Source organism: Rana temporaria, chromosome 2 (genome assembly GCF_905171775.1).
Source record: "Rana temporaria chromosome 2, aRanTem1.1, whole genome shotgun sequence".
Taxonomy (NCBI): domain Eukaryota; kingdom Metazoa; phylum Chordata; class Amphibia; order Anura; family Ranidae; genus Rana; species Rana temporaria.
Genome location: NC_053490.1, coordinates 383,629,350 through 383,650,538, shown reverse-complemented (window position 1 = coordinate 383,650,538; position 21,189 = coordinate 383,629,350). Strand labels below are relative to the sequence as shown.

The following is a 21,189-nucleotide window of genomic DNA, read 5'->3' as shown; positions in this document are numbered from 1 at the left end:
CAGGTATGCATGGAATCATCAGGTATGCATGGAATCATCAGGTATGAATGGAATCATCAGGTATGAATGGAATCATCAGGTATGAATGGAATGAAACATGTGGACTAGGCCCTATGTCAAACTGGTCCATTGTGAACAATACCCAGCTGTATAGGGGACTGCCACCTGTCTACCCGTGTTGGGTATTGTTGGTATGGTCCTTACAGGAAAAAATATTGTAATCATTCTGAATCCAGAATGTGTGCACTTATAGGGCCAGATTCAGGTAGGGAGCGCTCAACTCTGTGCGGGCGTAGCGTATCCTATTTACGCTACGCCTCTGCAACTTTGACAGGCAAGTGCATTATTCACAAAGCACTTGCTCCGTAAGTTGCGGCAGCGTAGCGTAAATTGGCCGGCGTAAGCCCGCCTAATTCAAATGTGTAAGATGTGGGCGTGTTTTATGTAAAATCATCGTGACCCCACGTAAATTACGCTTTTTACGAACGGCGAATGCGCCGTCCGTGAACGTATCCCAGTGCGCATGCTTCAAATTAACCCGCAAATAGTCAATGCTTTCGACGTAAATGTAAATTACGCACAGCCCTATTCGCGAACGACTTACGCAAACAACGTAATCAACGGAAAATTTGACGCTGGCCCGACGTCCATACTTAACATTGGCTACGCCTCATATAGCAGGGGTAACTTTACGCCGGAAAAAGCCTTACGTAAACGGCGTATCTGTACTGCGACGGCCGGGCGAACGTTCGTGAATAGGCGTATCTAGCTTATTTACACATTCTAGGCGTAAATCAGCGTACACGCCCCTAGCGGCCAGTGTAAATATGCAGTTAAGATACGACGGCGTAGGAGATTTACGCCGGTCGTATCTTAGCAATATTTAAGCGTACCTCAGCTTGAGAATACGCTCAAATATACGACGGCGGGGATTCGGACTTACGACGGCGTATCTACTGATACGCCCGTCGTAAGTCTACCTGAATCTGGCCCATACAGTTTATCATTTCAGTGAAAACATTACCTCTATAATAATTCTAGCATCTTTACATCCACTTTCTATTTTTGAGTAGTATATTTACCAAAAAGCTCTGACATTAAAGGGGAACTTTAGTCAGAAAATGAAGTCCTGCTAGATCACTTTATGCTGGTGCCTTTTTCACGTATAGCTATGTAAAACATTAAAAATAAGTGCCTATACTGTTTAAAATCCAGTAATACACTGTGCTCTCCTTTTTCAGCCCTGCTTAATTTGTAAAGGCCAATTTGCTGACAGTCTAAGAGCCGGTTCACACAGGGGCGGCACGACTTCGGGGGCGACTCGGCCAGGCGACCTGAAAACGATTTCCAAGGCGATTTGCAAAATGACTTCTGTATAGAAGTCAATGCAAATCGCCCCGAGTCGCCCCCGAAGTAGTACAAGAACCTTTTTCTAAGTCGGAGCGACTCGCGTCGCTCCTATTAGAACGGTTCTATTCACTACAATGGGACGCGACTTGTCAGGCGGCTGTGTCGCCTGACGAGTCGCGCCAGTGTGAACCGGGTCTAAAGGTTAAAGTGGAACGAAACCCATCAATTTAACAGTTTCAAAAACAGTTACATTCCCAACATTCCAGGAATGCTAACTGTCACATTTGCTTGTGTTTTCAACCACACTGTCAAACCATCAAATGGTTGATGTCATAGCTGAACACATATGCAACACCATGGCAGTTGCAGATCAAACAGATTCCATAGAGAGCTTCAGCTTCAGCTTCAGCTTCCTTGGCTGAAAAGGATAAAAGAGGGTTTAGTTCTGCTTTAACTGTGGCTCAGGGTTTTGAGCTTCAACAAAATGGCAGCCTCCAGCAAAATGAAAAAAGAGCAATGCTGGAGACAATTTATAGCACATACTAATGAGGGTAGCATATTTATTAATATGAAATGTATGTTCCTTTCTAAAGAACGTTATTTTTATGAGTAAGGGCTCTTTCACACGGGGCGGATCAGTGATGATCCGCCCCGTAAACCTCTACTTGCTCAGCGGGGATCGCTCCGCTGATCCCCGCTGAGCCGGCGGATGACAGGGCGGTCCCCACACACTGTGCAGGGACCGCTCTGTGTCTTTTCTTCACTCTCCTCTATGGGGGGGGGGGTTCAGATGAACACGGACCGTCTGTCCGTGTTCACCCGATCCGATGACGGATGGAAAAATAGGGTTTTCCTCCGTCTGCAGAATCGGAGGATTGCGAGATCGGGTGTCAGCGGATGTTCGTGCCCTCCAGGCCATTTCATGTGCACTCTCCGCACACCACTGTCATTTGTAAAAAATAAGCCTTTTGTGTTTTACAAGGACAGCTTTCCTCTGGGTGGCTCTCACAGAGCCCTGCCTGTCCTGCACTCACAGCGGGGACAAGGGAAATGCAGGCGCAGTGTAGGATGGGGAATCACGTGGTAAGCTGCACTGTGATCTCCTTCAGTGCTCATGTGCACAAATTCTGACCAATGATCTCCCTACAGAGAAGAGAGAGGCAAAGCTGCCTACACTAGGAGGTACTAGACCTGGGCCGGGTAGGTTAGATGAGTGAAAGCTTTTGGGGCAGGGTAGAGATGAGGCCTGTGGAAGAAAATGTGTGCAGAGGTGGGGGGTGGAGGAGAGTGGCACAGACATCAGGGCCTGAGGAGAGGTGGAAGTAAGATGTGGACAGCCTGTGAAAGAGAGCTATGTAGCACACTCTTCAACCCTGCACTCTGTATGCAGCGCACTCCTCAACCCTGAACTCTGTATGTAGCACACCAATGAACTCTGTACCTAGTGCAACCCTAAACTCTGCACTCTTTGCATTTGGAACCCCTAAAACTGCACTCTGCACATCCCTGAAAGCCGCACATAATGGACTCCTGTTATTTATTGCCCATAAGATACTGCCACTGTTTGTGCAATTTGGCCACACCTACCATTCAATGCGGTTTGTGGGATAGGGGGGGGATGGGTTGAGTTCCTGCACCTATTCTATGAGAAAAAAGCACTAGATAAATTCATAAATTAATATAGTCTTATATATACAACCGGCCCCTTGAGGACAACCATAATGCTGATGTGGCCCGTGATAAAACTGAGTTTGACACCCCTGTTCTGAGCTATGTAAAGCAATATTAAAGCAGTATTAACCTTGAAAACGGCTTGACTTGGGGTGGCTACATTTTGGATGGAGGAGCAACAGGGACACCTTTGGCTAACAGCATTACCAGTCTGAACGAGGGTAGTTTTGGCTGCACTAGTAGATTTAGATACACTAACAAATTGAAGTTAAACGAACAATTTATAAATCTGTTACAACAGTTTTGTTCCTTTTGGCATAAACATTTTACATAAATAAATAAAATCTGATTATATTGTAAATACCTCTGTCAATGTTAAAAAGTTTGTCTAAACCTTCTGACTGCTACATCTGCAGTACAGGTTGTTCTTTTGAAAATCAACAGAGTTATTGGCCAGATCACCAGGTGGAAATAAAATAAATATATCCTAAAAAAAAGGAAAACAAATGCAGCCCAAAAAATCTAAGATTTATTTTGTTTTGATTTTTATACTGTTTTCAAAGTCTTAAAAAGGTAGTAGTGTTTTCCCATAGAAGCATGCTTCCTCTCCATTTTACCTATGCCCAAGTGTTCATATGCTACCTATTTATTCACAGGTCCAAGGAGCTTTTGGTTGGAGCAGTGTTACTTCATTGTTCTCTAAAGATGATGACCACAGAACAGATCAGGATGTTGAGCAAATGGAAGAGCAAGCACCAGAACAGTAAGTATGAATTCACACAAGGGTACATTAATACATATGTGCATTACATGGGATTTTGCCTGAACTTATATTCATCAATGCAAGGTTTCTACCCATACATTACACAGAATAGGGGAGGAAAACAGAAAAGCAAAGATCAAAATATAGCGACATGGGCCAACTGGAGAGTGTATAAACCTAACAGTTAACTAATTATCCTACAGAAAAGGGGAAGATTTTTTTTCTTATAAAAATATGTATTTAGTTCTGATTGGCCTATTTCTGGGACCCTTTGGGCCAGTAGGAATTTTTCTCTTTATTTATCCAATCCTGCCTTTTCCCCTTTAACTAGCTCATCCCTTACTTTAATGCACCAACCCAAGTTTGGACCATAGACATTAATGTGTTGCCTCGTACACACGTACGGATTTCCCAGCAGACTTTTTACCGCTGGGAAACCCGAGAGGAAAGCCAAGAACCGTCTCGGCAGCTTTTTACCTCTACACACGGCTGGTTTTCCTGGCACGAAACCTGCCATGAGTGCTTTGGCCCGGAAACCCGGCCGTGTGCATGCTCCACCGCAGTGTTTGCCATAGGAAAACTGCCGGGGAAAAGACCGCCGGGAATCGCGGCAAGAAAAAAGAGATGTTCTAATTTTTCCCGCCGGGATTCCTAGCGGTTTTCCTGTCAGGAAAACTGCCATGGAGCATACACACGGTCAGTTTTCCCGGCCAAAAGCTGTCTCTCAAGACTCATGCCGCGTACACAGGACCGTTTTTCATGACAAGAAAACTGCCATTTTTTTAGATGGTCGTTAAAACCAGTTGTGTGTATGCTCCATAGCAGTTTTCTCGACGAGAAAACTGCCCGCAAAAAAAATTAGAACCTGCTCTATTTTATCTCATCGTTTTTCCTGTCGTTCTTTTTCTCGTTGCAAAAATCGCTCGTGTGTATGCTTTTCCGAGGGGAAAAAAATGCACATGCTCAGAATCAAGTATGAGACGGGAGTGCTCGTTCTGGTAAAACTACCATTCGCAATGGAGATAGCACATGCGTCACGCTGTAACGGACTAAAAAGCAGGAGGCTGAAAAACGCAAATCGTCTATCACCAAACTTTCACTAACACGAGGATCAGCAAAAGCAGCCCAAAGGGTGGCACCATTTGAATGAAACGTCCCCTTTATAGTGCCGTCGTACGTGATGTACGTCACCTCGCTTTGCGTGAGCATTTTTTTTCATGTACGTGTGTATGCAAGGCAGGCTTGAGAGGAATCACGATGAATCACGTCGAGAAAAATTACGTTTTTTGCATGACAGGAAAAACAGTTGTGTGTACGTGGCATCAGTCTCTCCTAAAAGGGTAAAGACTCTACACCAGGGATCCTCAAACTACGGCCTTCAGCTGTTGTAGAACTACACATCCCATGAGGCGTTGTAACACACTGACATTCACAGACATGACTGGGCATGATGGGAATTGTAGTTCCTGAACAACTGGAGGGCCATAGTTTAAAGACCCATGCTCTACACCTTTTCTCATTACAACACTGGGTTAGCAACAGCTGAAGGCTGAACCTCCCAGTCAGTCAAACAGAAAGGTATCAATCTACAAAAAGGTTTACTAAAATCCTAGCAAAGTATATACTGTAGGTAACCCAAAGGGAACTGTTCTAGTCCCAGAAAATCTGAAGTTATATTTTAAACAGCATTCTCTCTTTGGTCTTTACCAGTGAAACACTGCTTTGTACAGACATGACCTTCAAACACCACTCTTTTAATGAGAAAATACATAACTTACAGTCATATTTTTTTTTTCTGTAGAGCTCCTCCATCACGCTCTCTAGATCACCCCTCGGAAAAGCGACCATCAGCTCTTTGGAATGTCTTCACTAACCGATGGCAGCAGAAAACTGCTGAGCACTCTGAGGCAAAAGGGGTGCTGGCAGATCCACCAGCAGAGCAAAATGAAGCCCATCATGTAGAGGAGACACCCTTCAAATGGAATTTTCTCACTACTAAATTAGCAGAGCTAAGAAGCAAGAGTGATTAAAGACTACACCTTAGTGAGAAGATGACTGAAGGCAGTTCCCCCAAGGAACTGTGTGACTAAGCAACCTTGTGCCTTAGCGGAAATGTTGGACACAAGCACAACTGGAAACTACCAATAGTCCATATATATGTGACATAAATATCAAGCGGGTAAAGATTCTGTTAAAACTCTAGTTTTCATCTCCTGGAGGTTTCATTATTGTTTCTCCTAGGCTTCTGCTGTAATTTTACTGGTGTATAGTTCATGCCATGAATATATGTACTGCTGTATACGTATTGGGCCTGTACCTATGTGAAATGTGATACCCAAATGAAAAGAAATATAACGTTAGACTTCGTAAAAATAATAGGAAGAGATGCAAATGATAATTCCCCAATGACCTCAAACAGTTCGATCAAAAAGTCACTCAGCTGGGGTGTCATTTAAACTGATTTCAGTTCTCTTGGCAATCTGAAATGGACAGGAATACAGAAACATTACAAGTCCACGGCTAGCGCCTCATATTGCACAATATCCGCCTTCCCTTACCAAGCCATAAATGGCACATAGATAACCTGAGCATATGTTTCTCATCCCTAACATATTTACACACCTTAGGTAGCAGATAAATGTTTTATTATGAATTAAATACAAAAAGCTTCTGTTGACTTGACTAGACTATCATGATCCTGTCCTAATCTACATCTGCTGAATGTACTTTGACAAGTATGGCTTAAAGTGGTTGTAAACCTCAGACATGAAATGTGAAAGGGGGGATTGAGAACTCTGATGTGAATGGTTTGGGGGAACTGGAGACTCTGCATATGCTTCTTTAGTGTGTACTTGTCTCATTTAAGAGCACTAAGTGTAATTTCTGTCTGCTGCTTTGTTCCTCTGCTATCAGCATGAATCACTACTGACAAGTTTTCCTGACACCAAGAGAAAAATGGTGACAGGGGAGAAATCTCCAGCAGATTCACAGCCTCAGCTCTGTTTCTGTGTGCTGTGTGAAGGGGGGTGTCTCTTCCCTCCAATCAGTTTTTAGAACTCTCCTTTACTAAGCTGTACAGAGTGCAACTTCAGCTCTCTGCCCTCATTTTTCTGAAGCTTATAAATTCTGGACTTTGGTTGTAAAGAAGAGAAGACTGCTGATAGACAGATATAACTTATGTAGAAGGATAGTCCCTTCACTGTGTATATGAGAGAGTTTACAACCACTGGTGATTTAAAAAAAAAAAAAGCAGCGTCAGCAACTACCAAAAGTGAAAAGTGTCTTGTGTGTTGTGTCTGTTGTGTTCGCTTGAAATTCAAAGCCCTCTGCTCCAGATACCCTCTGATCTTTTTCTTCTGCAGGGTTAATATGAGTGGCTGCACCTGTGCACCATGCGTCAAGTGCCAACTCTGGATACCCTTTCCACCCATTCATAGGAACTGTACTATTGGTTCCCTCATTGAAAAGTGCTCTATAAATGCAGGACAGGCAGATGAATGAAAGGACTGCCTCCTATCCCAGAAGACTTTTCATTGTGGGAAATGATAGTACGGCTTATATGATTAGAGCACAGAAGAAGAAAGGGCATGCATAGTTGGTACTTGAGAAGTGTCTGTCACAGATGCAGACATTCATATTGACCCCCACAGCACTGGAAGATCACCACTATCTGGGGGTAGAGGACCTAGGATTTTTCAATTGAGCACAGCAGCCATCAGTACATGGGGCACTCTTCATTCACTGTAAGTACCATCCCTGGTGCTGCTTTTGGGTCTATGCGCACTGGCTTAAAAAAACACTGTTTCTAGAGGAGTTTAGCATTTTGTCTGTAGAAACAACTAATGTTATCCTATGTGTTCATGCTAGGGCTGTTACTGATTACAATTTTCGTGTTCGATTAATCGATTTTTTTTTAATCAATTAATTTCGATTAATTATAACGCACATACATTTTTCGGATCACCACCATATATAGTCCCGACTGTAATATCCACAGACATCTCCCCCACTGTAATCCACAGATCTCTCCCCCACTGTAATATCCACAGACATCTCCCCCACTGTAATATCCACAGACATCTCCCCCACTGTAATATTCACAGACATCTCCCCCACTGTAATATCCACAGACCTCTCCCCCACTGTAATATCCACAGACCTCTCCCCCACTGTAATATTCACAGACATCTCCCCCCACTGTAATATCCACAGACCTCTCCCCAACTGTAATATCCACAGATCTCTCCCCCACTGTAATATCCACAGACCTCTCCCCCACTGTAATATTCACAGACATCTCCCCCACTGTAATATTCACAGACATCTCCCCCCACTGTAATATCCACAGACCTCTCCCCAACTGTAATATCCACAGATCTCTCCCCCACTGTAATATCCACAGACATCTCCCCCACTGTAATATCCACAGACATCTCCCCCACTGTAATATCCACAGACATCTCCCCCACTGTAATATTCACAGACATCTCCCCCACTGTATAGGAAGATTAGTGCTTTCTTAGTCTTACCAGAGAAGCCGGCCGAACATGAGCAGTTGAGGCTGGGTGACGACATTAGTGCACCGCTCTAAGCTCACCTAGGCCGCCGCCGGGTGGACCAAGATGACCGCCACTCCGGGAGCTAGGCCTAAGCAGTGGCATTTCCTATGGCTGAGGCAGCAGCGGATCACGTGGTGTGCCGATCCGCATATGGTGACCCGCTCGGATCACAGATCATTTACGATCGGTTGCACCTCTAGTACCAATAAAAAGAATTTTGTTCGATCAAAAAAATTTTCATCTATCAAAAAAAAAATTTGAGGAATTAATCTTTAATTTCCACAGCCCTAGTGCAAAGCGCCTGAAAGAAGCTGCATCTGCAATCCCAATGTGAATGCCTGAATGCTTTCACACTAAAGAGCCTGAGAACTGATGTTTTTTTAAGCCAGTGTACATGGACCCTTTGAATAATTTTTTTTTCAGTAGACTTCAGCCTTAAATGAGGATATTTAAATAAGTTGTTGGCTGACAAATTCCAGCCAGGTTGATTAAACAATTGATCTACAAAGATGCTTAGTCACCGTCCCCAACAATCTTCCTGGCTATTCTTTAAACCTGACAAAATAGCAGCTATTAGATAATGGGCATTACATTTCTAACTGTATATCATATCCCTATTAGTAAAATGATTCTGGGTTGTGTGTTTGTATGTTATAAATGTGTAATTCTCAATAGTCGCCAGTATCTGATAACAAAAACGATCTCATCGTTTATGTGAAAAGGATATAAACAAACAGTTTTGTTGACTGAGGTTGTTGATGTTGATTTAATTTTTAATTACATGGAATGTACATGTTTGCATTGTCGTTAAATAAATTCATGTGTACATTAAACCATTATGAGACAGATTAGGTTGCTGCTATCAATTGGGTTGTGTATGAAGCACTGATTTATTTAACCTCTTGACCACTGGGCACTTAAACCCCCTTCCTAACCAGACCAATTTTCAGCTTTCGGTGCTCTCACAATTTGAATGACAATTAGTCAGTCATACAACATTGTACCCATCTGAAATTTTTGTCCTTTTTTCCCCACAAATAGAGCTTTCTTTTGGTGGTATTTGATCACCTCTGGGTTTTTTATTTTTTGCGCTATAAAAGAAAAAACACTGACAATTCTGTAAAAAAATAAAAATAAAAATCTTGTTTCTGTCATATTAGCGGGTATTGCGGAGTATGGGGGGGTTATTGCAGAGTATGGGGGGGTTATTGCAGAGTATGGGGGGGGTTATTGCAGCGTATGGGGGGGTTATTGCAGCGTATGGGGGGGGGTTATTGCAGCGTATGGGGGGGTTATTGCAGCGTATGGGGGGGTTATTGCAGAGTATGGGGGGGGGTTATTGCAGAGTATGGGGGGGTTATTGCAGAGTATGGGGGGTATGGGGGTATTGCAGAGTATGGGGGGTTATTGCAGAGTATTGATTTTATTGCAGAGTATTGCGCAGGGAAGGATGGCTGGATCTGTGACTGCATTTACATGACGCCGGTTTGTTTACAAGTGATCGCTCCGTCAGCGGCGATTTACCGCGATCTGTGATGCGCCGGGGCGCGCGAGTGAAGGATTCTGGGAGGACGTCCCAGGGACGTCCTCCCAGAATAACTCCACCGTGCTGTAGACGTCTTTTGTCTATGGCGCAGTGGGGAAGAGGTTAAAAGGCTAGAAGATAAACTCTCACATATACTTAATAAATAGGCTGGAAGATCCTTTTTTTTTTTTAAATGACTGCACCTCTGCATATGATCCAGAAGCTTGGTTCTAGATGGGGCAACGTGCATTCAAGCCAAAATTGGTTTACATACCGCAGTGTATAGCTTAAAGCGGGGGTTCCGCGGTAATACGTTTTTTTTTTCTCAAGATGCTTCTGGTGCTCTTACCTTATATAATACCCTACTCGCGTGTCCTAATTTTATAGCCGCCAGCATTCCTATTCAGCCGCAAAAGATAATTTATAAGATTCTGGGATGGACGCTTCCATCTTGCTTGTGGGCACTCTGAAGCCCACAAGCAAATCCTTCCGGGATGCGGTGAATGCTGATGTCCCAGCATTCACCGCTCTATCCCGGGCATGTGCAGTGTATTGACGGCGAGCGGCGCCATCAACACTACACAGTGCGTCTCCTGGGAGTCTCGACACATCACTCCCAGGAGACATCGCGCACGGCCGGGCAAAACTAAATACACGCCCACTCCCGCAGGGAATGAAACCCGGAAGCCACAGGAAAAGCTTCTGAAACAAGGTAATGAATGAAATACGAAAAAACTAATGGATACTACATATTTTAAGGCTGGTGGTGTTAGTAAGACGAACTTGATATTTAGGGTGAACCTCCGCTTTAAGCTGGGTACATATTGGTCCAAATATTGGCCGGTTCAGCAGGAACAAGCCAACATTTGGACCATGTGTACAGCTGCTCTTTCAACAGCAGCCAGTCTAATGCTGCGTACACACGACTGTTTTTCATGATGAGAAAAATGCAATTTTTTAAATTGGTCATTAAAAACAACCGTTCATAGGCTCCAGAGCATTTTTCGCGACGGTGGTAGTGTGTAGGCTTTAACGACGGGAAAAAAAATGCGCATGCTCAGAAGCAAGTTATGAGAAGGGAAATTTGCATAATCAAGCCCAAAGGGTGGCGCCATTCAAATGGAACTTCCCCTATAGTGCCGTCGTACGCGTTGTACGTCATCGCGCTTTGCTCCAGCATTTTCTTTTTCACGATCGTGTGTATGCAAGGCAGACTTGACAAGAATCACCTCGAGAAAAACGTAGTTTTTTCCATGACATTAAAAACGGTCGTGTGTACGCGTCATAAGGACAAGCTTTTGTCAAAGGGACATGCTGGAAAACCAGCCAATGGGAGTCTCCCTGTCAGAACACAAATACACAGCGGTACAGATTGCTGCACTAAAATTGCTTGTGTTAGTATAGCATCATTCAGCGCACTGGATTGAACAAAGAAAAAAAAAACTGAATGCGTGTACCAGGCATTAGATACAGCACAAGTTCCTTATCTTATCGTTTGTGAAGTTTACTCAAACGTAGCATTCAAAAACATTTGTGAGCAAACATTTAGGCCGGGTTCACACAGTCGCCACATGCGGCGCACAGCAGGGGTCCGGTGCGTGCTGGTTTCCCCGATTCAGGTCCGATTTCAGCCCGAATTTTGGAACATAAAATAGAACCTGAAACGCACCAAAAAAGGCACGCAATTTTCTGGCACACCACACCGGACCTGCTGCGGGGATATGTGAACCGGCTCCATAGAGAGCCAGTCACATTCTCCTGCTATGCGAATTGAACGCGGGGAAACGCGCATTCAGTTCGCATAGGTGTGAACCTGGCCTCAATTGAATCACATAAATTAACTTACCTTTTGTTTCTTAGGCCGGCCATAGACGGTTTGGATCTTGGCTGATTCAGCAGGAACCGGCTGAGATTTGAACCATGTACGGGCAGCCTGAATGTACCCATTTTGATTAATCGATCGATCAGCTTGGGTACAACCATCCTGCTGGATTTTACATGCAATTATTGCCAGCATCTGTTATATCTGGTAGCAATGATCACTGTGTTGGCTTCCCCAGCCCCCTCGCCAGAAGAACACAATGGCCCAGCGGGAGGGATTCCCATGTCAACACTGTCTGTGATCAAATGGTTGTAGGAAAGAAATTCCCTCTATCAATGCCCGCCCTTTTTAGATGTATGTAATACAGGAGGTATACAGATATACAGTGGAATCTCACAAAACGAGCAGGATTCAAGCCAAAGCGGTGTGCAGTACCGCGTTTAGCCTTAGGTGGGGGGGCGCCGGAGCCGAACGGTGCCATTCGGAAATGCTCAGAAAATCCCAGAAATACTCAGTTCCCGAGTCTTTCCAATGTTTTCCGAGTTCAGCCAAGGTGTCCTCTGCCCTTTCCGAATGTTTACGAGGCTCTCCGGTGCCCCCCCACCTCTGGCCGCATGCGGTATTGCATGCCATTGAAGTCAATGCGGAACTAATTATTTTAGTTTCCATTGACTCCAAGTACTTTTTATTACGAGCATTCTCCTGGAACGGATTATGCTCGTAATCCAAGGTTCCTCTGTATACTAAAAAGTTGTGATTTCAATCAACACCTGACCTGAAATGCTTATGCGGTTCCTGAGCAACTACTCAGAGACTAAGCTGCAGACATAACATAATTAAATAAATAACCATAAATGGTAACCTTGTCCAACGTATTCAGAAACCATTTTGGAGAATTAAAAAAAAATATTTTAATAGTGCTTTCCCAGTATCTGACAAAAAGGTATGCAAAAAAAAAAAAATTGTGTCTTTATAGATTACATGTCATACTGTAGATTCCCTTGGTGTTTGTTTATGTTCATGGCTCCCATTGGTCCGCGCTCGATGACAACCATAGATCCATTTTATAACACGGGCATTCCTCTCAATTACAGATACTTGGGTTCTTTCTTTATCTTCTTCAACAGCAGCAAACCCACAGCTCACTCTATCCATGGATTCCATGCTGCCAAACGGTGTGTGCTCGTCTCCCTTTTGGTACATATCAAGCAAGTTTAACAAACTGCCCTCAAGCCCACAGCTCTCAAAGAATTTTTGGGCATCGCCAAAAGTCAGTTTGTCATTGACTGTAACTTCCTGTACCTCAGAGACCCTGGTGTAGTTGGTCTGGCATACCACAGGTTCCTCTCTACTTCTTTGTATCTGAGGTGAAACCGGCACATTCCCTGTACATGGTTGAGGTGTCTTCTGTGAAAATCGTGTGCTTCTTCTTAATAGAGGGGTCCCTTGAAGAAATCGAATCACAAGGCCAGCTTCCACGTTATCGTTTTCCTTGCTGGCTGATGCCCCTTCACGCTTTTGTCTATACATAATGAGAGAATCCGGTCGGTTCAACCTTCTGCCGCTGAATCGTTTCCGACAGAGGGGACTGACTGTTGAGCAGTTGGGGGGAGGCTGTGGGTCATTTCCTTGGTTTGATGTGAGGAAACCGTGGGATATGGCTTGTTTCCTGCTGAGACTAAGTGTGTTATCTTTGTATGCTTCAGTGTGATTTTCTTCCTTTCTTAGGCAGGGAGAGAGGTTATTAGACTGGGAGAAGATGGTTGCTGGGTGAAATGTATATACTGGTGACCGAGGACCTGATTTTTCCGCTGCATGATGTAGACAGTCATTAAAGTCATTTTTCTGTGATGATAGCCCTTGTTTTGCAGAGCTAAATTGGCTTGTAAAATCATACTCCGTTGTTGAGCTGGATTCAGTTGGTGAACTAGCACTGTAAAATGATGGGCTCTGTTTCCTTGCTAAAACAGGACTTAAGAGGGTACCGATGGCTGGGTTTTGCCTGCGATGTATCACCTGCGGAGATTTCACATACTTGGCCTTATCTGCCTCCAGTCGATCCGATGCAGTCACCCTAGGTCTGCTCATGAGAGGCGATAAATGATGATTGATAGGTGTCATTGTGAAAAAAGGCTTGTCAGGGAACGCCAAAGGTTCATGTCCAATTCATAAGATGCCCTTCACTGGTTAAAATTAGGAAACATGGTAGCTGCAAAACAGAATGAGGATATATTAGAAAATTAGATTACCGCATTTATCGGCGTATAACTTTAAGGCCTCGTACACACGGGCCAGAATCTCGTCAGGAAAATAGTTTTTCTTGACGAGATTCATGGCAAGAATGTCTTGCCGCCCGAGTGTAAACACAGTCCTTTCAAAAGAACCGCGGTTCTTTTGAAAGGCAAGAACGTGGCGACGTCATCGCGTATGAGGAGAATGCGCTCGTCACATTCAATGCCGTCGCCGCTATCTTGCTTCACCCTACCTATGCCGTGGAAGCTACCGCGCCTGGGTCAAAGTCATTTCGAGCATGCGCGGGTTTCTCGTCGGGAAACAGGCCCGACAAGAATCTCAATGAGAAAATAGAGAGCAGGATCTCTATTTTTCTCGTCGAGATTCTGGCCAGATTTCTAGACGAGAAATCTGAAAGCCTTGTACACACGCTCGGTTTACTCGGCAGCTGTTTTCTTGCTGGTTCTTGCCGAGAAAACCGAGCGTGTGTACGAGGCTTAAGAGGGAAGTTTCAGGAAAAAAAACTTTCCACGGCCCCCTGCGACCCTCTATTTTCAGGGTGAAAAAGTGAGTGTTATATGCCAATAAATACAGTAATTAGTAAAATATGATCCTGAACAAAACTTTTTTTTTTAGTACTTGGGGCGGGGAACAGTTAGAAGCACAGTTAGATTTTTTTTTTGCCGTTTCCCCATTGGGGATATTTACCCTTACTTCCTGTTCTGGGAAACTTAGCAAAGTAATAAAATCTCTTCAGTGGAGACACAGACATCAATGAAAAGCTTACAAAAGTTTTATGTCTTCTCCACTCTATGAATATAAACTTTTATTGCAGTTTCAGTCCCCAATGGTGGGATTATTCTCACTTCCTGTGCCAATTCTGCAACACGGAAGGGAAATCTCCCCAAAGGAGGCACAGAGGCCATTAAAAATGCTCTATGCATCTCCTTTCTATAAAAAAAACAATTAAAATGAGTTAAATTGCTTTAAATTAATAACACATTAATTTCACAAAAAAACTTTTAGTTACAATGTCCATAAAAACGTCATCTATTTTAAAGAAATTGAAATAGGAATGGGGAGAGGGTAAAAATAATAGCTAAAAATGTTAGCTGGACAAAAAAAAAAAAAATATTTCTCTGCATTACAAGCACATTTCTCTATATGTTGACTATAAAAATGCTTCAGAAATCCAGTGAGCTCCTATTTTTCTGCTTTGTGCTGTCAATGCTGCCTAATGCCTTGTACACACGATCAGAATTTCAGATGAAAAAAGTCAGACGGAATTTTTTCATCGGATATTCCGACCGTGTGTGGGCCCCATCGGACTTTTTTCCGTCGGAGTTTAGAAATAGAACATGTTTTATTTTTTTCCGATTGAAATTCCGATCGTCTGTGTGGAACTCCGACGGAGAAAAAAAACATGCATGCTCAGAATCAAGTCGACGCATGCTCGGAAGCATTAAACTTAATTTTTCTCGGCTCATCGTAATGTTTTACGTCACCGCGTTTTGGACGGTCTGAATTTGATCTGACAGTGTGTATGCAAGACAGCTTGAACGGAATTCCGACGGAAAATTCCATCGGATTTTATCCCATTGGAAATTTCGATCGTGTGTACGGGGCATTAGAAGCACTGTAATCCCATGGAGTGTTATGTGCCCTGAAGTTCCCTACTGTTGGATTACAAAACAACACCTCCATATGTTAGAGAGACTGGGGTAGGTGTTCTGTAGTTCAGCAACAGAGAACGCGGGCTAGGCTGACACCCATGGTAAGTATTTCAGTGCAGCATAAACAGTGTTGTCAACCCACCACAGGAAGTTAGACACTCACTGGATATTTGGTGTATCAACTGGCAATTTTATATGCTTGCAGTGTTTTAAAAGGAGACAAAACATTGGGGAAATATTTCACCCATTTTTATTTTTTTTAACTAGACATACACTTTAAATCAGTTTTTTTTTTTTTAAGTCAACAGCTACAAATACTGTAGCTGCTGACTTTTAAAAAAGGACACTTCCCTGTCCAAGGATCCGGCTAAGTCCTCACTTGGGCCAGTTCTTCACTGGTCTCCGGGTCCTGGCACTGGCATATTTAGTATGGGAAGCCAGCTTTACAGACGGCTTCTCACTAAGCATGCGCGAGGGTGAGCGGTCCTCAGCCTGCTGACATCTCCCAGAAGGCTGCAGTCAGGGAGGGGGTGCTGAACTTCCAGTGGAAGCCTAGGTGATCTGACCGAAAGTGTGAGTGGATGCTTACCAAATCTAGGTACCCACTCCCCCACCCCCCCCCCCCAAAAAAGGGGGGGGGGCTAAAGCAGAATATCCTCTTTCTTGATAATAGACTATTGCTATATCAAGTAGCCAGAAGTATGGAAACTACATAGAAGGGAAATGAAAAATAGAAATCAATACATGCAAAGGTCTGTAGTTTATATTGTATTCAACATTTTCAGGATGTTTTAGCGAGCTGGAAATACACATACATACTGTACATGCATACATACCGTCTGCATCCTTTTCTAACCAACAACCCAATAGTCTAAAAATACAGACATCCGAGACCAGCCTGAAATAGAGCCTCAGTCTGCATAGAAGGTAGTAACTTAGTTCAGAAAAAAAAAAATAAGCCAAACCAAAACCAGCTAATTATAAGTGAGGATCTAAGATTAGAGAGAAAGAAATGAAAAAAAGAAAGAAATTGGTGCTTAAGTTTAAGAAAAAAAAAGGATCATATGCAATACAGAGACTTTGGAGACGGCAGAAACAACTGTATACATACAAATAAAATAAAAAACAGACCATACACATACATACAAATAAAAATAAATAAAAAACAGACTTAAATCTTGTAAGCATAAAAATTCATAATATATTCATTGTAAGTGACAGAACGCACATAAGTAAGGGTAACTATAGAGGAAATTTGATCAATTCTTTCATTCTATAGCATACAATAGATATTGTGTATAATACAATACCATTATTTTTTTTGAAACTGTCACCATAAGTAATAAATCCTCTAAAATATATATATATATATATATATATATATATATATATATATACACACACACACACACACACACACACACACACACACACACAACATACACATACAGTATAGATATAAACTGTATATAACTTACCTGAATCAGTTGCTGTAGTGTACGTCTCAACAATACATCAACGAATCAGATTGTGCAACATGTGGAGAAGTATGGATGAGTGCAAGTATGTGATAACAGTGAGCAAAGGTGCGAGATGGAAGGGTACGGTACGCTCCTTGCTAGCGAGGGTGTAGAAGATAGCTTTACGTACAGTAGGAGTGCGTGAGATGGTGCAATAAGTAAGGAACTGTGTCACAGTGCAGTGTAAAGTGTGAGTGTGTGTGCTTGACAAACAAGGAAATCTCCACCCTTTCCAGACAGTCTCCCTTCTCATTATCCATTTGCTGACTGTTCTGTACATTAACTCCTCATTTTCCATCCATGTGTGCTCCACTCCTCTGCAATTAACTTGTCAGCTGTTATCCTTGTCTTTTTTACTCTCACCTGTTTTAACAATAATCTAGCTAGAACAGTGTTAACGCCTAACAAATTATAACCAAAGGCATTTTTTTTTTTTTTTAGTTTTGGATAGAGTGGAGAGGGATTATAATACAATGTTAAGTTTTTATTGCTGTCTGTGTCCTGGTTTGGGAGATTAACTCTATTTGTCCTATCACCGAGAGTGAAAGTGAAGGAAAATTCCACATTATAAATTGTCACCAGAACAGGAATAGAGGCAAAATCCTCCAATGGAGACACTAATTCTGGCGACCCTGGTGATAACCAGGGACTTTCCTCAATTTGGGTATATAGTAAAACCTTGGTTTGCAAGCATAATTTGTTCCAGAAACATGCTTGTAATCCAAAGCACTTGTAAGGCCCCTTTCACATGGGGCGGATCAGTAATGATCCGCCCCGTGAACCTCCGCTTACTCAGCAGGGATCGCTTCGTTGATCCCCGCTGAGCCATCGGATGACAGGGCGGTCCCCGCACACTGTGCAGGGACCGCCCTGTCTTTCCTCTGCTCTCCCCTATGGGGGGATCGGATGAACACAGACCGTATGTGCGTGTTCACCCGATCCGATCCGCCAGACGGATGGAAAAGTAGGTTTTTCCTCCGTCACACTTTGGCGGATCGAAGCGGGTCGGATGTCAGCGGGCATGTCACCGCTGACATCCGCGGCTCCATAGAGGAGCACCCGTTCAGGTCCGCCAAAAAAACTGGCAGGCGGACCTGAATGGGCCGCCAGTGTGAAAGAGCCCTATATCAAAGATTTTTTTTTACAGGGTATAAAAGAGAAGAGAGGCACCTCTAAGTGTAGCAATAAGTTTCTAAATGTTGTACCTTCATTAAATATTTCTACACTAATGCCCCGTACACACAATCGGAATTTCCATCGGGATAAACTCTAAGGCCACGTACACATTATCGGTCAAAACCGATGAAAACGGACTGAAGGCCCGTTTTCATCGGTCCAAACCGATCGTGTGTAGGCCCCATTGGTCAGTTAACCTTCGGTCAAAAAAATGAGAACTTGCTTTAAAATTGAACCGATGGACGCCTAACCGATAGGTCAAAACCGATCGTTAGTATGCAAAAGCATCGGTTAAAAACCCAAGCATGCTCAGAATCAAGTCGACGCATGCTTGGAAGCATTAAACTTCGTTTTTTTTCAGCACGTCGTTGTGTTTTACGTTACCGCGCTCTGACACAATCGTTTTTTTAACTGATGGTGTGTAGGCACATCAGACCATCAGTCAGCTTCATCGGTTAACCGAGGACAACAGTCCATCAGACCGTTCTCATCGGATGGACTGATCATGTGTATGCGGCCTGACTGATTTTTCTGACGGAATTCCGTTTAAGCTGTCTTGCATACACACCGTCACACCAAATTCCGACCGTCCAAAACGCGGTGACGGACAACACTACGACGAGCCGAGAAAAATGAAGTTCAATGCTTCTGAGCATGCGTCGACTTGATTCTGAGCATGCGTGGTTATTTCTCTGTCGGAGTTCCATACAGACGAACGGAATTTCCAATAGAAATTTTTTTCAGTCGTCCAAATTTCCGATGGAAAAGCTCAGATGGGGCACACACACGGTCAGAATATCTGATGAAAAAATTCTGTTGGACTTTTTCCATAAGAAATTCCGATCATGTGTACAAGGCATTGGAGGCTCCTCTCTTCTTTTTTTTATTTTGTTTTAATTCTTTATTTATAACAGAGAGGCCAGCCCACAGGGGCTACAACAAATGGTAATGCATTCTCTATTATTTTTTATACTCAGTTGTGATATGAAGCTACTCTTATATCAAGACATCGCTTGTATATCAAGGCAAAATTTATTAAAACATTTTGCTTGTCTTGCATAATACTCTCAAACCAAGTTACTCTCAAACCAAGGTTTTACTGTAATTCCTCTTACCCCCCGTTGCAGCTATGGGGAAGGAAGTGAAGGCAAATCTCCCCAATTGGGCACAGATGACAAAAATAAAACCAACAGGGGTTAGAACTCTCCCCCTCAGTATACAAAATTAAAATAAAGTTATATATATAAAATATATATATATATTTTTTCTTAATCATGGTAGTTGCATTTTTTTCATGTTTCAAACTACTTGCACAACTGTTTCTCAAATGCATATATGCCTTACGTCTAAGGCCTCATTCACACTTGGCCGTTCGGGTCCGTCTGTCACGGACCTGAACGGCCGCTCCATGCATGTCCGCTGACATCCGACCCGATCCGACCTGCTAAAAACAGACGTATGGGGGCCACGTCCCCATCCGTCCATGCGGATCGGATTGGGTAAAATCTGATGAAAACGGACATGCTGTCCGTTTTCATCAGATCGCTCCATAGGGAGACAGCGGTGCCCGACAAGCCCCTCCCCGCTCAGTGAGCAGAGAGGAGCTTGTCATCCGTCGGCTCAGCGGAGATCTGCGGACTGATTTCCCGCTGAGCCGACGGGAGCAGGCGGACTCCGTAGCGACGGAGTCCGCCAAGTGTGAATGAAGCCTTATACGCGCGACCAGCAAATCGATCCAAAAATACAGCTTTCGAAACGATCGTACGATAATCTGATCGTTAGTACACAGCTTTCAAGAGCCGATCATGACAGTTCATCTGAAAATATCTGAAGGGATAAACACGAAACACGATTTTTGTCTAATCAGTACAGTATTTGTCTGAAACTACAATACAAATAAAATACAATACAACACTTCTGAATTTTTATTCTGTCCTACATGAATTTTTGGATATATGGCAACCTCGTCATATGAAGACTAGCATGCAAAAAAAAAAACAAAAAAAAACAACCAGAATCATTTGTTCCGATAATCCTAATTAAATCCCAATTGCATTAAAGGAGAAGTCCAACCTGAGCTTTTTAGGCTGGGCTTCTCCTAAGGGTCACAGGAGTGCAATTCATTTTTCACTATTGTGACCAGTTTTCAGCGGCGAGCGGTCTGTAGTCCATTCTTGTCACTGCCAGCAGTCGAGGCAGCGCATCATGCCGACTTCCCAAGTCTGGATCCACCAGTTGCCTTGACTAATGGCAGGCTCAGCCTCTCAGCAAGTCGCTGAGACGTCAGCACCCCGCCCCTCCACAGCTCAGCAATCCAATGAGCACGGAGAGCAGGAGCGATCCTGAATGACAGTCTGCATCGCTCTGCTTGAGGAGGAGTGAGAACCGAGCCATCGACAATGTTCAGTGGCTCGGTTCTCAGTGCAGAGAGTCGTTGGGGGACAGCTGCAGCATCGGTCTGATCCTAGTGTAGCACTACCCCCGAAGGAGCTGCTGGTTTGTTTTGGGTGGCATGTTACCTCATGTTCCTCCGCTGTCTAGGGGTATTTGATGAGAGTTGCAGTAATGGAATGTCCACACAACAGGTGTCTTTTTCTGTGCTCTTTATTACCCAGCCGGGTAAAAACAGTAAAACTTGGTGAAGAATAGAGATTTAGTACAAATGGAAATAGCAGATTCAGGTGTATGTAGATGGGAAACAGTCCTGCTTTCAACGACACTTTCTCTTTTCACCACTCCAGCCAGAGTGTGTATAGCGTACCTGGACAGGCCTCTCTCACTAGCCTGGCAGCCAGAATGTCACTCGGAACTTGGGGAAAAGTCTCTGCCACAGACCCTCCCTATGATTGAAACAGCGGAGAATATCCTCCTCAGCAGACTTGACACCTGGATCTCCCT

The 21,189-nt window shown here is 43.6% G+C and overlaps 2 protein-coding genes across 3 annotated transcripts in view; one reads left to right on the top strand and one right to left on the bottom strand.

The window, feature by feature from the left end:
- C2H1orf232 (chromosome 2 C1orf232 homolog) overlaps positions 1-6,702 on the top strand; it is a 53,772-nt gene extending 47,070 nt beyond the window's left edge. For both annotated transcript variants that reach the window (XM_040337906.1, XM_040337905.1), the window contains 2 exons: positions 3,678-3,784; positions 5,586-6,702. In XM_040337906.1, coding sequence (XP_040193840.1) covers positions 3,678-3,784; positions 5,586-5,814 — 336 coding nt within the window. In that variant the 3' untranslated portion in view covers positions 5,815-6,702. The remainder of the gene's footprint in view (positions 1-3,677; positions 3,785-5,585) is intronic.
- Positions 6,703-12,576: 5,874 nt separating this feature from the next.
- Positions 12,577-17,522, bottom strand: FAM110D (family with sequence similarity 110 member D). Its single transcript, XM_040337904.1, has 2 exons — positions 17,074-17,522; positions 12,577-13,899 (listed from the first exon to the last, which is right to left on the bottom strand). The coding sequence occupies exon 2, from the start codon at positions 13,809-13,811 to the stop codon at positions 12,675-12,677; it is 1,137 nt and encodes a 378-aa protein (XP_040193838.1). The 5' UTR covers positions 13,812-13,899; positions 17,074-17,522; the 3' UTR covers positions 12,577-12,674.
- Positions 17,523-21,189: the final 3,667 nt, after the last annotated feature.